Consider the following 18,379-nt stretch of genomic DNA (forward strand, 5'->3'; position numbering starts at 1 on the left):
GGTCCTCTGGCTCAAGTTAGATCGGATGTCCTCTGGCTCGAGTTAGATCGGAGGTCCTCTGGATTGAGTTAGATCGGTGGTCCTCTGGCTCGAGTCAGATCGGAGGTCCTCTGGCTCGAGTCAGATCGGAGGTCCTCTGGCTCGAGTCAGATCGGAGGTCCTCTGACTCTAGTTAGATCGGAGGTCCTCTGGCTCTAATTAGATCGATGGTCCTCTGGCTCCAGTTAGATCGGATGTCCCCTGGCTCTAGTTAGATCAGTGATCCTCTGGCTCTAGTTAGATCGGTGGTCCTCTGGCTCTAGTTAGATCGGAGGTCCTCTGGATTGAGTTAGATCTGTGGTCCTCTGGATTGAGTTAGATCGGTGGTCCTCTGACTCTAATTAGATCGGAGGTCCTCTGGCTCTAGTTAGATCGATGGTCCTCTGGCTCCAGTTAGATCGGATGTCCCCTGGCTCTAGTTAGATCGGATGTCCCCTCGCTCTAGTTAGATCAGTGGTCCTCTGGCTCTAGTTAGATCAGAGGTGCTCTGGGTCTAGTTAAATTGGAGATCCTCTAGCTCTAGTGTGTAATGAGGGTCACCTGGATAACTCATTAAACATAATGTGCAGAGGTGCTGGGGGGTACAGGCTGTGCTCAGAAGTAGTGTGTCTGGTACAGAAAGGGAAGGCCCTGTGCCTGCCCCCAGGAAGCTTACACTCTAGCAGGGAGACAGATGTAAGTCCAGACCAGCCCTGTGACTGGCACAAGGCCAGGGTGCTGGGGGAGCATGTGGACTCCAGCCATGGGCAGCCTGGGGGGATTGGGGTGGGAGGGGTGGGAAAGGGCCACTTGAGTGCTGCTGGAGGTGACTCACTGGAGAGCAGCTGGTGGGCAGGGATGAGGTGCAGGGTGGTTCGGGCAGAGGTGTCTGTGAGGAGAGCAAGGGAGCCCACATGCTCCAGGTGGCTCAGTGTTTCAAGAACACGCCGGGCGTTTGTGAGGAGAGTTGGGAGCATGAGTCTGGAGAGGTAGGAGAGGCCCCATGTGCCCTGGGAAGGCTTCTGAGAGATCTGGAACAGGGAGACCCTGATATGTCCACCTACCTGCCATTTGAACCCTGGCACAGGCCAACCCCCACACATCAGGTCTCCCCTCCGCTCTGCCACCCAAACAGCCGGCAGCTCTGAAACAGCTCGTCCTTCCTGCCTTTTGAACTCCTGGGCTGGAGTCAGAGCCTGGGGCAGGGTGCCCTCCAGGCTGCAGTGGCCATGGAGTCCTGGGTTGGGTGGGTGACCACCACAGACTGTTTTGCTCAGGAAAATCTGGTTTACCTTGTTTTCTGGGTGTACAATTAGTATCACCAGTCTCACTCTCAAAATGATCCTGCTTTGGTGGACGAATGACCCGGACAGCCCACCTGCAGGGTGACCTATGGTGGCCCTTGTGGGAGAACAGGAGGCACCAACTGCATATGTGACCCAGAGTTTTTTTGGTCATTGCTCTGTTTGTAAAAGTACCACAAAACCTCTGGTTCATGAAAAAAAGAAAGTTGGTTTATTTGCTTCCTGAGCGTAAGAAGTTAGTGATCTTACCTCCAGGTGGTAAAGGAGAATCAGGAAAAAGGGTGGGAGGAGAAGATGAAGGAGGAGGCAGGCAATGAAATGGAAGCATTTAAAGGCGTCGTGGCTTAACTGCAGATTCTGTCGCTTCCCCTAGGTGATTTCATGTTTTCTTTTTACTTCATCTCATAATGTTTCACTAGGGAATGAAACAAAATGGTTTCAGATTTATGGTTACTTATCTTTACTTCTCTCTTTCTTTGTCTAGATTTTATTTGCAACAGATGACTTTTTTGCTCCTGCAGAAAACCTCATAAAGGTATTGTAAATTGTCATTCTGCAACGTCAAGGGTTGATGCAGAGAAATCCATGCAGCCGTGTTCATTAAAATCTATCTGTATATTTGGGATGGAGTCACGTGATGTGCACCGGCAAATTAGCATATTAGAACGTTAGAAAGACATGCAAATCAGCGTGAACTCACGCCAAAACATAGCAGAGACAGGGACTGCAAAGAATTCAGGACTGCATTGTTTCATGGGGAAAATTCTGAGGTCCTCAAATACTGCTCTTCTGGCTAAGGTGAATTTCATCGTCTGTGTTGGGAAGAAAACAGATCTATGTCTTGAGTTTTCTGGGAAATGTTTTACCTGCCTAATTATAAAAGTGCAGGACAACTTATTAAAAAAAATAGAGAAAATGCTGACGAACATAGGGAAGAAATGGCAGCTCTGCTGTAGTCCTGCTCCTCTGTCATACCCAGTGTGGAGATGCGAGTTATTCTGTGCGGAGAGACAAACACAGGTGCACATCGAGTTAGTGCCCACGTACAGCATGCATGACTGTGGCTGGGGCCTCTGGGCCTCCACCGTGGGCAGCGGCCATCTGGTTACCCTGGTGAAGTGGTTGCTCTCTGTCTGGGCAGGACCTGGCTGGGTCCAGAGCAAGCTGATCTATGGCCCTGAGAGGGCACCTTATAGTGTTAACTTACCTATTCCCCAGGAGAAAGTGAAAATAAAACGAGAAAGGGAAATGTGAATCGAACTTTTTCTAGGTCATGCAGTTACTAAATGCCAAAGCTCTTACCATTTTACCACAGGTCCGATCTTTGAAACACTGAAATGCATGCCTGCCTTGACCTAGTTGTTTCACAGATTTACATCGTTTGCACAAGTGGGCAAAAAATAGGTAGAAAACATTCATTCTGGTATTGTTTGGAGAGGCGATAACCAATCTAAATGTTCACTGATTGACAGGGAACTCAAGAAATTATAACTTTTCCAGATATGGACTATTATGTGGCTACTAGAATGAGTTCAGCCTGGCACCGTGGCTCACACCTGTAATCCCAGCACTTTGGGAGGCCAAGGCAGGAGGATCACTTGAGCCTAGGAGTTTGGGACCAGCCTGGGCAACAAAGCAAGACCCCATTTCTGAAAATAAAAAAAATTATCCAGGCATGGCTGTGTGTACCCGTAGTCCCCACTACTCAGAAGGCTGAGCTGGGAAGATTGCTTGAGCCCACGAGATCGAGGCTGCAGTGAGCTGTCATCATGCCACTGCACTCCAGCCTAGGTGACAGAGTAAGACCCTGTCTCAAAAAAATAAAAAATAAAAAATAAAAAAAAGCAGGCTCTCCATTCACTGGCAACAAGAGAGATCCATGTATATTTTATGAGCATAAAACAAAGTTTGAAGGTGCATACATCAAACAGTGAGATGTGATTATCTGTGAAGACAGAGGTGGGCTTGGAAGTGGTGTGGGAGAGACAGGGTAGGGCACTCTTTCTTATATTTTATACTTGAGCATATGTATATGTGCACACATATAAACACACACACATACATATGTGTATGTATAGTCACACCATAAAATCACATGAGAGAGATATCTATATTTCTCCTTTTTGGAAAAAATAACATTACAGATAAATGTAAAGTTCACCTTTCACATTCAACTTGAGTGCCAGTCCACCCGCTCCCTTTCCACCATTAACACTGTTGTAGGATGGGAGAATGCATTAGTCTGTCGGGGCTGCTAACACAAAATACCGCAGATGCTACCGTGGTAGCTTAAACACAGTGATTTCTTGAAGTTCTGGGGGCTGGAAGTCTGAGACCGAGCCTGAGACAGCGGCGGCTCCAGCATCTGCTGAGGGCCCTCTTGGGATGGCCACCTGCCGGTGATACCCTCAGGTGACAGAAAAGAGAGGGGAAGCAGGTCATCTCCCACCTCCTCCCGATGGGCAATCATCCCATCATGGGGGCTCCACCCTTGTGACCTCATCATCTCCCAAAGTCCTCATCTCTGAATAGCATCACTTTGGGGATTAAGCTTCAACATACGAATTTTGGTGGGGGACAAACGTTCAGTCCGTTGCAGAGAATTCTAATGTATTTTATACACTTAAATACACATATATTCATAAATATATATTTTACATTTTAAAATTTATATACATACTTTCACAAAGCACTTAACATTCTGCACTTTGTTTGGTGGGGGTGGGGCAGGATCTGGCTCTGATCAGGCTGTCAGGCTGGGGTGCAGTGGTGCGGTCATGGCTCACTGCAGCCTCGACTTCCTGGGCACAAGTGGTCCTCCTGCCTCACTGGGACTTCAGGCATGTGCCACCATGCCCAGCTAAGTTTTAAATGTTATGTAGAGATGAGATCTCTAGCTCCCGGGCTCAAGCAATCCTCCTGCCTCGGCCTCCCAAATGACTGGATTACAGGCGTGAGCCACTGTGCCCGGCCCTAAACTTGCTTTTCTCATTGCGTGTTTGTGAATTCCATCTGTGCTGATGCGTGTACACCTAGGCCACCCTCTTAGCTGCTGAACAACAACTGCCCATGTCATCGTGGCCCAATTTATGGCCCCCTTTCCCTGTTGGTACACATTTAAGTTGATGACATTTTGCAGGTATTGAAAACATCCTCATACAAGTGTGTGTGCACATGTGCGGGTTATACCTGGGACTGGTGCTTGGTTTTTCTCTTTTGTTAAGAACACACCTGTCATCACGTGGCATGAGCCACTTTTACAACAGTACGTTTTCCTGCCACTGGTTCAGTAGCGTGTGTCTCCAACTTCCCTCACACCTTCAGTGTCAGTCCAAACACAAGAGCAGCAGTAGCAGCAACACACCCGAAACAATCAACCTACCACCAGAACTAAACACCAGCAAGTTTGGGGCCTTGGACGTCTGGAGTTTAAGTGGGAGGTGTACCTTCTTTTCTCCTTCTGGGTTCAGAGCAGAATTTTGCACTTCTTGATGAGTAATGGAAAGGCTGCAGTGTGTGCTATTTTATTTTATTTTATTTTCTGAGACTGAGTCTCACTCCCTTGCCCAGGCTGGAGTGCCTTGATGCAATCTCAGCTCACTGCAACCTCCGCCTCCCTGGGTTTAGGCAATTCTCCTGCCTCAGCCTCCCGAGTAGCTGAGATTACAGGCGTGTGCCACCACGCCCACCTATTTTTTTTTTTTTCTTTTATTTAGTAGAGATGGAGTTTCACCATGTTGGCCAGGCTGATCTAGAACTCCCGACCTCGTGATCCGCCTGCCTCGGCCTCCCAAAGTGCTGGGATTACAGGCATGAGTCACCATGCCCGGCCAGTGTGTGCTATCTTTAAGATGTGATTTGATTGGCCGGGTGAAACATGATGAAACCCCATCTCTACCAAAATACAAATATTAGCCGGGCGCTTGTAGTCCCGCTACTTGGGAGGCTGAGGCAGGGGAAATGTTTGAACCCAGGAAGTGGACGTACCATGTGCCAGGCACACTTAAGGCTGACAACAGCCGGAGGAGGTAGATAGCACGATGGCTATTTGCCTTTGACAGAGGAGGAGCACTGAGGCACAGGAGGGTGGGTACCGTTGGCCATGGGGCCCCTGCCTGGGAGGCTGGGCGAGTTGGCACACCAGGGAGTCTGGTAGGATCCTTGGTTAGTGTCTTATGCAGCAGCTCCCATCAGAGCATTCCTCCACCCTGGGCCCTGCTACCTCTAGTCCCTTCCTGTGCTCCTGCCTGGGGAGCTTCCCTAAACAGTAACGTAAGATCCTCTTTGCACGACTTGATGGAAACAGGGAAAGTATCCCCACGCTGGGCCGCCCACCAAGCACAACAACTTCTGAGCATCGACACTATTCCAGGGTCTTTCATGTCGGCTGTGTCAACTTCAGGACACTCCTGCAAGGATGCGTTTATTCTCCTCGTTCTGGAAGATGAAGAAGTGCGCTCAGCTGTCTAAGGAGACTTTGTGGGGCACCAGAGACCATGCATTCCTCAGGGGTTGCAGAGTGTGCTGTGTGGGTTCAGCTGGACCCTGAGTCTCCAGCCTGCTCTTCCTATGACTTTGGATGAATTCCTTATTGAAGAGTCTACCTGGCCTGCGTGGAAATCTGACCAGCCTCTCTCACTTTAATACCCATGTAGGTTGCTGTTGGCCCACAGAATGCCTGGTGCTGTGGTTGTTCCTGCTGCTATCAGTGGTCAATTCTGTGTGCTGAGGCCCACAAAGAAGTAACATTTCTTTTTCTGAAGATGATAAAAGTGGAGGCATCCCTCAATCTGGAAGGGGCTAGCTGGGCATGAAGGTGGTGGCAGAGGCTCCCCTAGACCCCTTTGCACCGTTCCTCTGGCCCTGTGGGACAGAAGTGGACTTGTTGGAAGCCAGGAGATCACATGAATGCTAATGATTACCTTGTTGTGTGTCTTTGCCCTAGAGTGACAGCCCGTGCTTTAAAGAGCGTGAATATACTGAGTTTGGGAAATGGATGGATGGCTGGGAGACCAGGAGGAAAAGGATTCCAGGTAATAACAATGGCTAGCTCATCGCAGTGCATCTGACGCTGCAAAATTAAAAACAGGGGCTGTTGCAAAGCCAGGGTCTGCTTTGGGTCAGCTTTAACATGGGGCCCTGGAATGCTCTGTAATCTTGGATGTCCTTATCTGAACATCAGGCTCTAAGTCAGGAAGGGGCGGCCTGAGCCCGGATCACTGACGTCCCACCAGGCACAAAGGGTGAGAAGCACTTTGTTGGGAAAATGAAAACCCTGGTGAGGTCTGCGGATGGAAAAAGAGTGGTTCTCACTGAGCACTGTGGCAGACGTTAGGCAGCGTGCATCTTCTGGGTCCTTACCACAGTCTTCTGGAGTAGGTCTCCTCACCTCCGTTTTACCGCCATGGAAACAGATTCCTGGACTCAGCCCAGGGCACACTGCCAGCAAGATAAGCTGGGGACCGGGCCAGGGTCTGTTCTCAACACTGTACCCACTGTCTTTTACGATTTTATGCAATTTTTGTTCATTGCTACTACTCAGTCTCAATCAAAATATACCTCTTGAAGTTTAAGAAAAGCAAACAAATCCAGGCATTAGGTTGATAATTGGATTTTTACTTGCTACTCTCTCAAGTATTACAGAAATATTTGATATTTCTAGTTTTCTGTCTTTCTACAGTACTTGAGGCAGTATTAGTTTCTAACAAATCTGGACATTTTAAGGTGGGTTTATATCTGGCAGCAAATAACCAAGAACTCCATAGTGGCAGACTTAACGTCAAGACTCTGAAGGCTTTGGTAGATGCAGGCAGGTGTCTGACCAGTGGTGGGGCTGGAGGCTGAAGGGTGCTATGGCAATTCCTGAGCTTGAGATGACAACGAACACAGTGTCTGCAGGAGAACCAGCTCTGCTTACTACCTGCTGAGCTTGGTGAGGTGCTTTCTACATCACACTACCCGGTCTAAGCTTTATGGAAGCTAATGGCGTCCCTAATTTACAGTTGAGAAAATGAGATTCTCTACTGTAAGAGGTGAGTAATTTGCCAAGGACAGTCATAGGAAATGATCCATTTGGAACCAGAGTCAGGTCTTCCTGGATCTCAGCCTACGGATGTTCTGGTCTGGCTAGACCTGAGGATTTCTGTTGGGAAATGGTGGTCACATGTGGCCAGGTTATGAGAGATCCTGCAGTCATATTAGCTAGGAACTGCCCCAAACAGGTTTTCCTGTGATGGGCGGAAGTGGCCCCCGCTGTGGGTCAGGTGCGTGTGGGGTGCGCTGCCTTGCATGCAGCATCTGCTGCGTCGGCCCTAACGAGGTTGCCCTTGTCCTCTGTGTTGCTCAGGTCACGACTGGTGCGTCCTCAGGTTGGGGATCCAAGGAGTCATCCGGGCCTTCGACGTGGACGTTTCTTATTTCACGGGAGATTACGCTCCTCGAATGTCAATTCAAGCAGCAAACTTGGAAGAAGGTGCCTTAGGAACCACTGTCCCCAAAATGAGAATTATGAGGTCACGTGGCTTCTCTGGCCAGCCACACCCCCACAATGGCTCCCTTTCCGTACGACCCAGACAGCTTCAGGAACTTGACTATGGCTAATTTACTGTAACGGAGCTGTAGGATTAGGACTCCTAATAGAGCGCTCTGTGGTTTTTGATTTGTGGCTTAACAGTGTTAACAGCCGGATATAGATTTTATCATTCCCACGATCCTTCAGCTTCACGCAGAGGCAGGCCATCATCCCTGGAACGTGGGTGAACAGGTTGCTAGGTGGGTGGGAGGGAGTGGGTTGTGCCTCAGATGACCCGGGGGATGTGGAGCCAGGTCTGGGACAGCTGTGGGGTGAGCAGCACCAGCCGTGCTTTGGGCTGTCCCGGTGTGTGTGATGGGGCAGCTGCTATGGCATTTTTGGCAAGGGTTTCTATCTGCATCTTGGAATGCTGGGCCTATGAATCCCGCAGGCTCTATAAATGAGACATATTCTGTGAAAGGGCCATGTACATAGAGCAGACCCCAGGTGCCAAAGAAACCAAGAAACCAAAGAAAGAGGCCGACAAGTCCAATTTGTTGGTAATGAGTGTTTTATTGGGGGAACTTACGAACAGAAGCGTGGCCTCGGGCGGCAGCAAGATGGTAAATCTCTGCCCTGTTACTCCCGAGACCCAGGGCTCACAGGCTGTAGGGAAAGGGTCTGTGTGCTCCAGTGGGACAACTGAAGGCAGCCTCCGGAACAGGGAAGAGGGCTGTGTGTGTCACAGCCTCTAATTTGTGCGATAACATCAAGGCTGACATGTTCTGGACTAAGGACAGTAAATCAAGTTGGAATCAGGACGTGTTCACAGGATTGAAGCTAATCAGACATCAACATGGCAGATTCGCATCCAAGATGGAGCCACTTTGTCTCCACAGACCTGTATTTTTATTCCTTTGATATCATCTGATGTTGACTTTAGCATTAATTTTTTAAAAATATGTACAATTATGTGTGTGTTTATACATGTACTTAGGGAAGATAAGTCAGTGTGGGTTGGCAAGTTTACAGTGAACGTGCTATGTGCACAGTACTGCATGAGGCTCTGTGGACATGAACGGGCCCTGCTCCCCGAAGATGGCTGGGGCACCTGAACAGGAAATGATGCTATGAGAGATGCTACTCTAAAAGCGGAAATGACCAATGACAAATGAGTAAGATTGTTTCGGCAAGCCCCTCAATTGCCTGTGAGTGCTTCTATTTCTGAATTGCCACATAATGAATCCTAAGGATGCCACTGGGAGAGGTGGTGTTCCTGGAATTGACCTTGTCACAGTCCAACTTTGAAAACTCTGGTGATGTGATAAACTTGTTGAAGTTTGAGCTAACTTGGAGATGACACTTACTATTTGACAAGCAAATGCAGTATCAAACATCTTGTACTATTTTTTGAAATGACTGTTAATATATTAAATATTGAGGAACTTCAACAAGTGTGTCCATTACTTTGATCATTTGATACTTTGAAATCTCTTTAGTGTTATTTGCAAAGTGAGAATTACCATACAAACCACCGAGAGAGTAGATTCCCTTTGATTTTGAACCCTAATCTTAATCCCGAATGGTCATTCCGACTACAGAAAAACTACCAGAAATCCCAGAAAGAGGAATCAGGACAGGAGCCGCAGCCACTCCCGAGGAGTTTGAAGCCATTGCTGAGGTACATCTCCCCCAGATGAATTGGGTCTTGTCACCAATTATTAGGACAGTAGGGGAACTGCTCTGCACACCTGGCTGTGCAAGGCGATTCTTTGGGACACCCAACCCTGGTGCTCCCAACATCATTTGCTGACCCACTGTGGTCTTACAAACGTCTCAGTGGTTCATTCAGCCTGGGAGGAGTGAGCATCATGGCCCATGAGGGACATGGAGCCCTGCTTCTCAAAGGGTTCCACCAGCACCCACTTGCAAATGGCTGCTGGCCCCGATGAGCACACGTATGGAAACTGAGAGTAAGCCTTTAAACACTTTTTATACCAACTTGATGAAGTAACTTTTGTGTGTGGAGAATTTAATAAAAGAAACAGTTGGGAAAAAAACAAAACAAAACAGGGCTTGCGTTTTGGTACATTCTTGTTTTTTTTTACATTTATTTAGTAATTAGTTTGTATTTTTTTTACAGAAATGTTGATCCATAACAGATAGGAAAGTAAATAGCAGCAAACTAAATAGGGCCATTAGTTTGAGAAGTGCTAATCTAGAGAAAATGGTTGCAAGGTTCAGGCCAACAGATTTCCGCAGATGTCATGGTGCATGGCAATAACCTTGGTTTTTATTTGAATGTTCACGTCACCTTCCTCTGCCTGAAGACATTTGGAGGGGTCTGAGATCTTGTCCTTCATTCGCAGGCCTCTGCCACCATCACCCACTGGCTATTTTGATCAGTGTGAAAACAAAACAGGCCTTTATTCTGTTTTTTATTAAACATGGGGCTTGATATGTACTGTTTATATTAAAGTGTTTCATTAGGTATCCATCATTAATTTTTATTCCAAAGTATCTCCACACCTTAAGTCCCACAGAGGCAATAGGATGACAGAATATATTGTTTTCAAGAGCAATTGCTGACATTTCTATATTTATTGCTAGCTAAAATCTGATGACTGGAGTTACTTGGTTCCCATGACAGAGCTTAAGCCAGGAAACCCTGCTTCTGGCCACAACTATTTTCTTGTCAATTCCCAGCAGAGATGGACTCATATCAGACTCAACATTTTCCCAGGTAATCATGACATGAACTTATCTCCAGTTCCATGGCTTCTTTACTTTATGTTGATATGTTTATAAAATATAAAATTACTTGGTAATTGATCTCTCCAGCATTTCAGGATTGTAATTTCCCCTTTTTAATGCTCCAGAAAATTCTTGTTTTAATCCACAAATCAATAGGTAGTTGTTGAAAAATTATCAAGTAAATTAGGATGTGGTAGAACTAAGTTATATTAGATTAGATAGATCCTAACTAGATTTCACAAGTATGTTATATTAGCAGCTGAAGTGGTATGTACAAATGACTCATTTTATTTTTTAATAGCTTTACTGTGATATAATTAACATGCAATTCACCCATTTGAAGTGTACAATCAGTGCTGTATAGCATATGCACAGACACGTGCAATCATCACCATACCTTTAGAACATTTTTATCTCCTCAAAAAGAAACCCCATATCCTTTAGCTCTCATCCCTCATCTTCCCTATCCCGAAGCAACCACTAATTTACTTTCTGTCTTGATAGTTTTGACTATTTTGGACATTTCATATAAATAGGAATTATATAATACTGGTCTTTTGTGTCTGACTTCTTCCACTTAGTATAATGTTTTCAAGATTCATCCATGTTGTAAAAGGTATTAACACTTCATTTCTTTTTGTGTAAGCCTAATATTCCATTGTATGGATAGACAGGTTGAGCATCTCAAATCTGAAAGCCCAAAATTTGAAATGTTCCAAAATCCAAAACTTTTTGAGTGCTGGCATGACGCTCAAAGGAAATGCTCACTACAGTATTTCAGATTTTGGATTTGGAACATTCCACCAGTAAGTATAATGCAAGTATTTAAAAAAAACTGAAATCCAGACACTTCTGGTCTCAAGCATTGCAGATAAGGGATACTCAACCACTACCGCATTTTGTTTACCCATTCATTAGTTGACAGACAGTTTTTTCCATCTCCTGGCTATTTTGAACAATGTTGCTGTAAACATTTGTGTACAAGATTTTGTGTGGACATATGCTTTCTTTTGTTGAGTGTATGCCTAAGATTGGACTTTCTGGGTCATATGATAACTCTGTGTTTAACTGAAGAATTACTAGGCTTTTCCAAAAGTGCTGCGTATTTTACATTCTTTTTTTTTTTTCTTCTTTTTTTGAGACGGAGTCTTGCTCTGTCGCCCAGGCTGGAGTGCAGTGGCACGATCTCAGCTCACTGCAAGCTCTGCCTCCCGGGTTCACACCATTCTCCTGCCTCAGCCTCCCGAGGACTATAGGCACTGCCACCTTGCCCGGCTAGTTTTTTGCATTTTTAGTGGAGACGGGGTTTCACCGTGTTAGCCAGGATGGTCTCGATCTCCTGACCTCGTGATCCGCCCGCCTTGGCCTCCCAAAGTGCTGGGATTACAGGCGTGAGCCACCGCGCCCGGCCATATTTTACATTCTTACCAGCCACATAAAGGAGTGTTGATTTCTCCCTATCTTTCCCAACATGCTCTTACTTTTTGTTTTATAGTCGTCCTAGCGGATGTGAGGTGGTGTCTCACTGTGGTTTTGATTTGCATTTCCCTGATGACTAATGAGGATGAGCATCTTTTCATATGCTTCCTGGCCATTCATGTATTTTATTTGGAAATGTTTCTCTTCAGATCTCTATTCACTTGTCTTAAACAAATTTCAACAGGTTTTTGGGGGAACAGTTGGTGTTTGGTTACATGGGTAGGTTCTTTAGTGGTGATTTCTGAGATTTTGGTGCACCCATCACCAGAGCAGTGTACACTGTAACCAATGTGTAGTATTTTATCCCTTACCCCCCACCCTTCCCCACATTGTATCATTCTTATGTCTTTGCGTCCTAATAGCTTAGCTCCCACTTGTAACTGAGAACATATGATGTTTGGTTTTCCGTTCCTGAACTACTTCATTTAGAATAATGGTCTCCAACTCTATCCAGGTTGCTGTGAATGCTATTATTTCATTCCTTTTTATGGCTGCATAGTATTCCATGGCATATGTATATATACCACATTTTCTTTTTAAAAATATTTTCAATTATGGTTGCATAGTAGGTATATATATATTTATGGGGTACATAATACATAAAACATAAATGTTTTAATATAGGCATGCAATGCATAATATTCATATCATGGAGAATGGGATATCCACCCCCAATCCATTGTGTATATATACCACTTTTAAAATCTATTCCTCCATTAATGGGCACTTAGTTTGATTTCATATTTTGGCTGTGACATTGTAAACAGTGTCACAGTAAACTTGGAAGTGCAGATATCTCTTCAATATATTGATTTACTTTCTTTTGGATATATACACAGTAGTGAGATTGCTGGATGAATCTATTGTTGTTCTGTTTTTAGTTTTTTTGAGGAGTTTTCATAGTTTTCCATAGTGAGTATACTAATTTACGTTCTCGCCAATAATGTACACGGGCTTCACTTTCTCCACATCCTCGCTAGCATCCACTATTCCCCCTGTCTTTTAAAATAAAAGCTGTATTACTCTGCTCTCACGTTGCTATAAAGACACTACCTGAGACTGGGTAACTTACAAACAAAAGAGGTTTAATTGACTCACAGTTCTACATGACTGGGGAGGCCTCAGAAAACTTACAATCATGGCAGAAAGAGAAGGGGAAGCAAGGCATGTCTTACATGGCAGCAGGATTGAGAGAGAGAGAGAGAGAGAGAGAGAGAAAGGGGGAAGTGCCACTTTTAAACATCAGATCTCATGAGAACTCCCTATCACAAGAACAGCATGGGGAAAACACCCATCATCCAATCACCTCTCACCAGGTCCCTCCCTTGACATGTGGGGATTACAATTAGAGATGAGGTTTGAGTGGGGATACAGAGCCAGACCATATCAAAAGCCATTTCAACTGAGGTGGGATGACATTTCATTGTGGTTTTGAGTTGCATTTTTCTGATGATTAGAGATGTTGAATATTTAAAAAATATACCTGTTGTCCATTTGTATATCTTCTTTTGAGAAATATCTATTCAGATCTTTTGCCTATTTATAAATTATTTTTTTTTTGCTACTGAGTTGTTAGCTATTGAGTTGTCCTTATATATTCTTTCTGTTAATCCCTTCTTATGTGGATAGTTTGCAAATACACATTTTTCCCATTCTATGGGTTGTCACTTCACTTTGTTATTTCCTTTGCTATACAGCAGTCTTTTAGCTTGACGTAATCCCATTTGTCTGTTTTTCCTGTTGTTGCCTTTGAGGTCTTACATACAGATATTTGCCAAGACCAGTGTCCTAGAGCATTTTTTCAAATGTTTTCTTCCACAATTTCCTTTTACTTTCTTTTTTTTTTTTTTTTTTGAGACAGAGTCTCACTCTGTCACCCAGGCTGGAGTGCAGTGGCGTGATCTCGGCTCACCAGCAAGCTCCGCCTCCTGGGTTCACCCGCCATTCTCCTGCCTCAGCCTCCTGAGTAGTTGGAACTACAGGTGCCCACCACCACACCTGGCTATTTTTTGTATTTTTAGTAGAGACGGGGTTTCACCATGTTAGCCAGGATGGTCTCGATCTCCTGACCTCGTGATCTGCCCACCTCGTCCTCCCAAAGTGCTGGGATTACAGGCATGAGCCACTGCGCCCAGCCTCTTCTAGAATTTTCATAGTTTCAGGTCTTAGATTTAAGTTTTTAATCTATTTTGACTTTATTTTGCATATGGTGAGAGATAGGGGACTAGTTTCATTCTTCTGCATGCAGTTATCTAGTTTCCCCAGCACCATTTACTGAAGAGACTGTTCCCTACTGCATGTTCTTGGTGCCTTTGTTGAAAATGAGTTGGCTGTAAATGTGTGGATTTATATCTGGGTTCTCTAATGTATGTCTGTTTTTATGCCATTACTATGCTGATTTGGTTATATAGCTTCACAGTACATTTTGAAGTCAGTTAGTGTGATGCCTTCAGCTTTGTTCGTTTTGCTTTGGTTATTCAGGGTCTTTCATTTAAATTTTACTTTTTAAAAAAATATTTCTGAGAAGAATGTCATTGGTATTTTAATAGGGATTGAATTGAATCTGTAAATTTCTTTGGATAGTATTGTCATTTTAACAATATTAATTCTTTCAATCTAGGAGCATGGAGCATCTTTCCATTTTTTTCTGTGTCCTCTTCCATTTATTTCATCAGTGTTTTATAGTTTTCCTTGTATAGCTCTTTCACTTCTTAGGATAAATTGATTCCTCTGTATTTTATAGTTTTTGTAGCTATTGTATATGCAATTGCCTTCTTGTTTTCTTTTGTAGATTATTCACTGTTGGTGTGTATAAATGCTACTGATTTTTGTATGTTGAACTTGTATCCTGAAAATCTACTGAATTAGTTTATCAGTTGTAACAGTTTTTGGGTGGAGTCTTTAGGTTTTTCTAAGATCATGTTTTCTGTGAAGAAGGCTAACTTGACTTCTTTCTTTTCAATTTGGATGCCATTTATTTCTCTTGCATAATTGCTTCAGCCAGGACTTCCAATATTATGTTATTAAAAGTGGTGAAAGTGGACCTCCTTGTCTTGTTCCAGATCTCAGAGAAAAGGCTTTTATTTTTTATCCATTCAGTATGATGTTACCTGTGGGTTTGTCATATGTGGCTTTTGTTATTTTGAGGTGCTTTTTTTTTCTATACCCAATTTACTGAGTTTTAAAATTTTTATCATGAAGTGATGTTGAATTTTATCAAATGCTTTCCAGCATTTATTGAAATGATCATATGGTTTTTGTTTTTGGTTCAGTTAATGATGTACCATGTTTATTGATTAATGTATGTTGAGCCATCCTTGCCTTCCTTGAATGAATTCCACTTGATGATGGTGAATGATCTGTTTATTGTGTTGTTAAATTCAGTTTGCTGGTATTTTGTTGAGGACTTTTGCATCTATGTCCATCAGTTATATTAACCTGTAGTTTTCTTTTTTTGTTGTTGTCTTTGTTTGGTTTTGCTATCAGGGTAATACTGGTCTTGTAGAATGAGTTTGGAAGTATTCCTTCTGCTTCAATTTTCTTGAAGAGTTTGAGTAAAATTGGTATTAGTTATTCCTTTTATGTTTGGTAGAATTCAGCAGTGAAGCCATCAGGTCCTGGAATTTTCTTTGATGGGAGACTTTTTAAATTTCAAGTTTGATCTCATCATTCATTATTGGTTTATTAAGGTTTTCTATTTCTTCATGGTTCAATCTTGGTAGATTGTATGTGTCCAGAAATGTATCCATTTCTTCTAGGTTTTCCAATTTGTTGGTATGTAGTTGTTCATAATAGTCTCTAATTAATCTTTGTAATTCTGTGGTCACATTTCCTTTTGGCTGAGTATAGTGGACTTTATTGATGGTACGTGACAGGGCGTGGCTCCCTAGGCCCTTCTCTCTTCAGGAGGCCTGGCATGGAAACTGTGTCAGGGGGAGATTCTTAGTATGGTAGGAGAGTGAGTGTGGCAGGGACTCCCTAGCATCTGAGAACCTCTCTAATCCTCTTGTGATCTTGCTGGGGCTGGTGGTCCAGGTGCTCTTACTCTTTGGAGGTCATGTGGACCATGAGGTCCACTACCCTGTTGCCAAATTCATTGTCATACCAGGAAATAAGCTTGACAAAGTGGTCATTGAGGGCAATGCCAGCCCCAGCATCAAAGGTGGAAGAGTGAATGTCTGTTAAAGTCAGAGGAGACAGCCTGGCACTCACGATAGCCCAAGATGCCCTTGAGGGGACACTCCAATGCCTGCTTCATCACCTTTTTGATGGTATCATATTTGTCAGGTTTCTCCAGATGGCAAGTCAGGTCCAAAACGACAGAGAGGTGGGGATATGGAACACCATGCTAGTGAGCTTTCCATTCAGCTTGGGGATGACCTTTCCAACAGCTTTGGCAGTGCCAGTAGATGCAGAGATGCTGTTCTATAGAGCCCTATGGCCATCCTGCCAATGTTTCCAAGAAAGGGCACCCATGGTCTTCTGGGTGGTAGTGATGGCATAGGCTGTGGTCATGAGTCCCTCCATGGTGCCAAAGTTGTCATGGATGACCTTGGCCAGAAGAGCTGAGCAGTAGGTGGTATATGAAGCACTACTAAGGATCTTGAGGTTGTTTTCATACTTCTCATGATTCACACCCCACATAAACATAAGGGACATCAGCAGAGGGTACAGAGATGATGGCTCTTTTGGCTTACCCCTCTAAGTGAGCCCCAGCCTTCTCCATGGTAACGGAGATTCTAGTGGACTCAATAACATAATTAGCACCGGTGTCATTTCACTTGATTTTGCGGGGGATCTTGCTCCTGGAAGTTAATGATGGGATTTCCATTGATGACAGGCTTCCATTCTGAGCCTTGATGATGTTATGGAACTTGCCATGGGTAGAAGCATACTGGAACATGTAGACCAGGTAGTTGAGGTCAATGAAGGCATCATTGATGATGAAAATATCCACTTTGCCAGAGCTAAAAGCAGCCATGGTGATCAGGTGCTCAATATCACCAAATTTGTTTACTCTGGCCTTCATTTTCATCTTGTTACCTCAGGGACACAGCTGGCACTGCATAAGAAAATGCAGGTGTCTGTCAAATGGAAAAGAGAAGAGAGTCAGTCTCATTTTTTATGTACCCTTCTCTATTTCTGATTTTTTGGGGTCTTTTCTCTTTGTAATTAGTCTAGCTAAAGGTTCATCACTTTTGTTTCTTTTTAAAAAACCAGTTTTTTTGTTTTGTTGATTCTCTGTATTATTTTAGTCACCATTTATTTATCCTCTGATCTTTATTTTTTTTCTTCTACTAATTTTGGGTTTGGTTTATACTTGCTTTTCTAGTTTATTGAGATGCATTGTTAGATTAATTCAAAGTCTTTTTACTTCTTTGGTATAGGTATTTACTGCTATAAACTTCCTTCTATTGCTTTTTTTGTATCCCATATATTTTTGTATGTTGTATTTCCATTTTCATTTGTTTCAAGCATTTTAAAAATTTCCTTCTTAATTACTGACCCATTTGTTGTTCAGGAGCATGTTGTTTAATTTACATGTGTTTATGTATTTTCCAACATTTCTCTTATTATTGATTTCTAGTTTCATTCCATTGTGGTCAGAAAATATACTTGATATGTTTTTGTTTTTGTTTAGACTTTGTTTAGACTTGTTTTGTGGCCCAAGATACGGCCTATTCTAGAAAATGTTCCATGTGCTGATGAGAAGAATGTATATTCTGCAGCAGTTGGGTAAAATGTTCTGTAATGTCAGGTCCATTAGATCTGGTGTGTAGTTCAACTTCACTATTTCTTTGTCGATTTCCTGTCTGGACGATTTGTCCATTACTGAAAGTGAGGTGTTGAAGTCACCTACTATTATTGTATTGCAGTCTATTTATCCCTGTAGATCTATTAATGTTTGCTTTATATAAGACATGAAAGCTCTGGTGTTGGACATACAGATATTCATAATTGACCCATTTATCATTATACGGTGTCTTGTCTTTTTTTTTTTTTTTTTTTTTTTAACAGTCTTTGATTTGTAGTCTGTTTTATCTGATATAAGTGTAGCTACTCCTGCTCTTTTTTGGTCTCTGGTTGCATGAGACATCTTTTTCCATCCTTTCACTGTCAGCGTATTTGTGTCTTTATAGCTCAAGCAGGTTTCTTTTAGGCAGCATATAGTTGGGTCTTGTTTCTTAGTCCATTAAGCAACAGTATGCCTTTGATTTGGAGCATTGAGTCCATTTAAACTCAGTATTGTCATCAGTAAGTAAGAGCTTACTGTCATTTTGTTGCTTGTTTTCTGATCCCCTCCCCTCCCCTC

At 43.5% G+C, this 18,379-nt stretch overlaps 1 protein-coding gene across 1 annotated transcript in view; it reads left to right on the forward strand.

Moving 5' to 3' along the window:
* ALLC (allantoicase) overlaps nucleotides 1–18,379 on the forward strand; it is a 56,508-nt gene that overhangs the window by 26,026 nt on the left and 12,103 nt on the right. The window contains exons 3-7 of the mRNA XM_011992685.1: nucleotides 1,807–1,857; nucleotides 6,268–6,355; nucleotides 7,669–7,794; nucleotides 9,435–9,514; nucleotides 10,444–10,576. Of these exons, the coding sequence (XP_011848075.1) occupies nucleotides 1,807–1,857; nucleotides 6,268–6,355; nucleotides 7,669–7,794; nucleotides 9,435–9,514; nucleotides 10,444–10,576 (478 nt within the window). The remainder of the gene's footprint in view (nucleotides 1–1,806; nucleotides 1,858–6,267; nucleotides 6,356–7,668; nucleotides 7,795–9,434; nucleotides 9,515–10,443; nucleotides 10,577–18,379) is intronic.

This window comes from Mandrillus leucophaeus, unplaced genomic scaffold (genome assembly GCF_000951045.1).
Source record: "Mandrillus leucophaeus isolate KB7577 unplaced genomic scaffold, Mleu.le_1.0 Scaffold416, whole genome shotgun sequence".
NCBI classification, from domain to species: Eukaryota; Metazoa; Chordata; class Mammalia; order Primates; family Cercopithecidae; genus Mandrillus; species Mandrillus leucophaeus.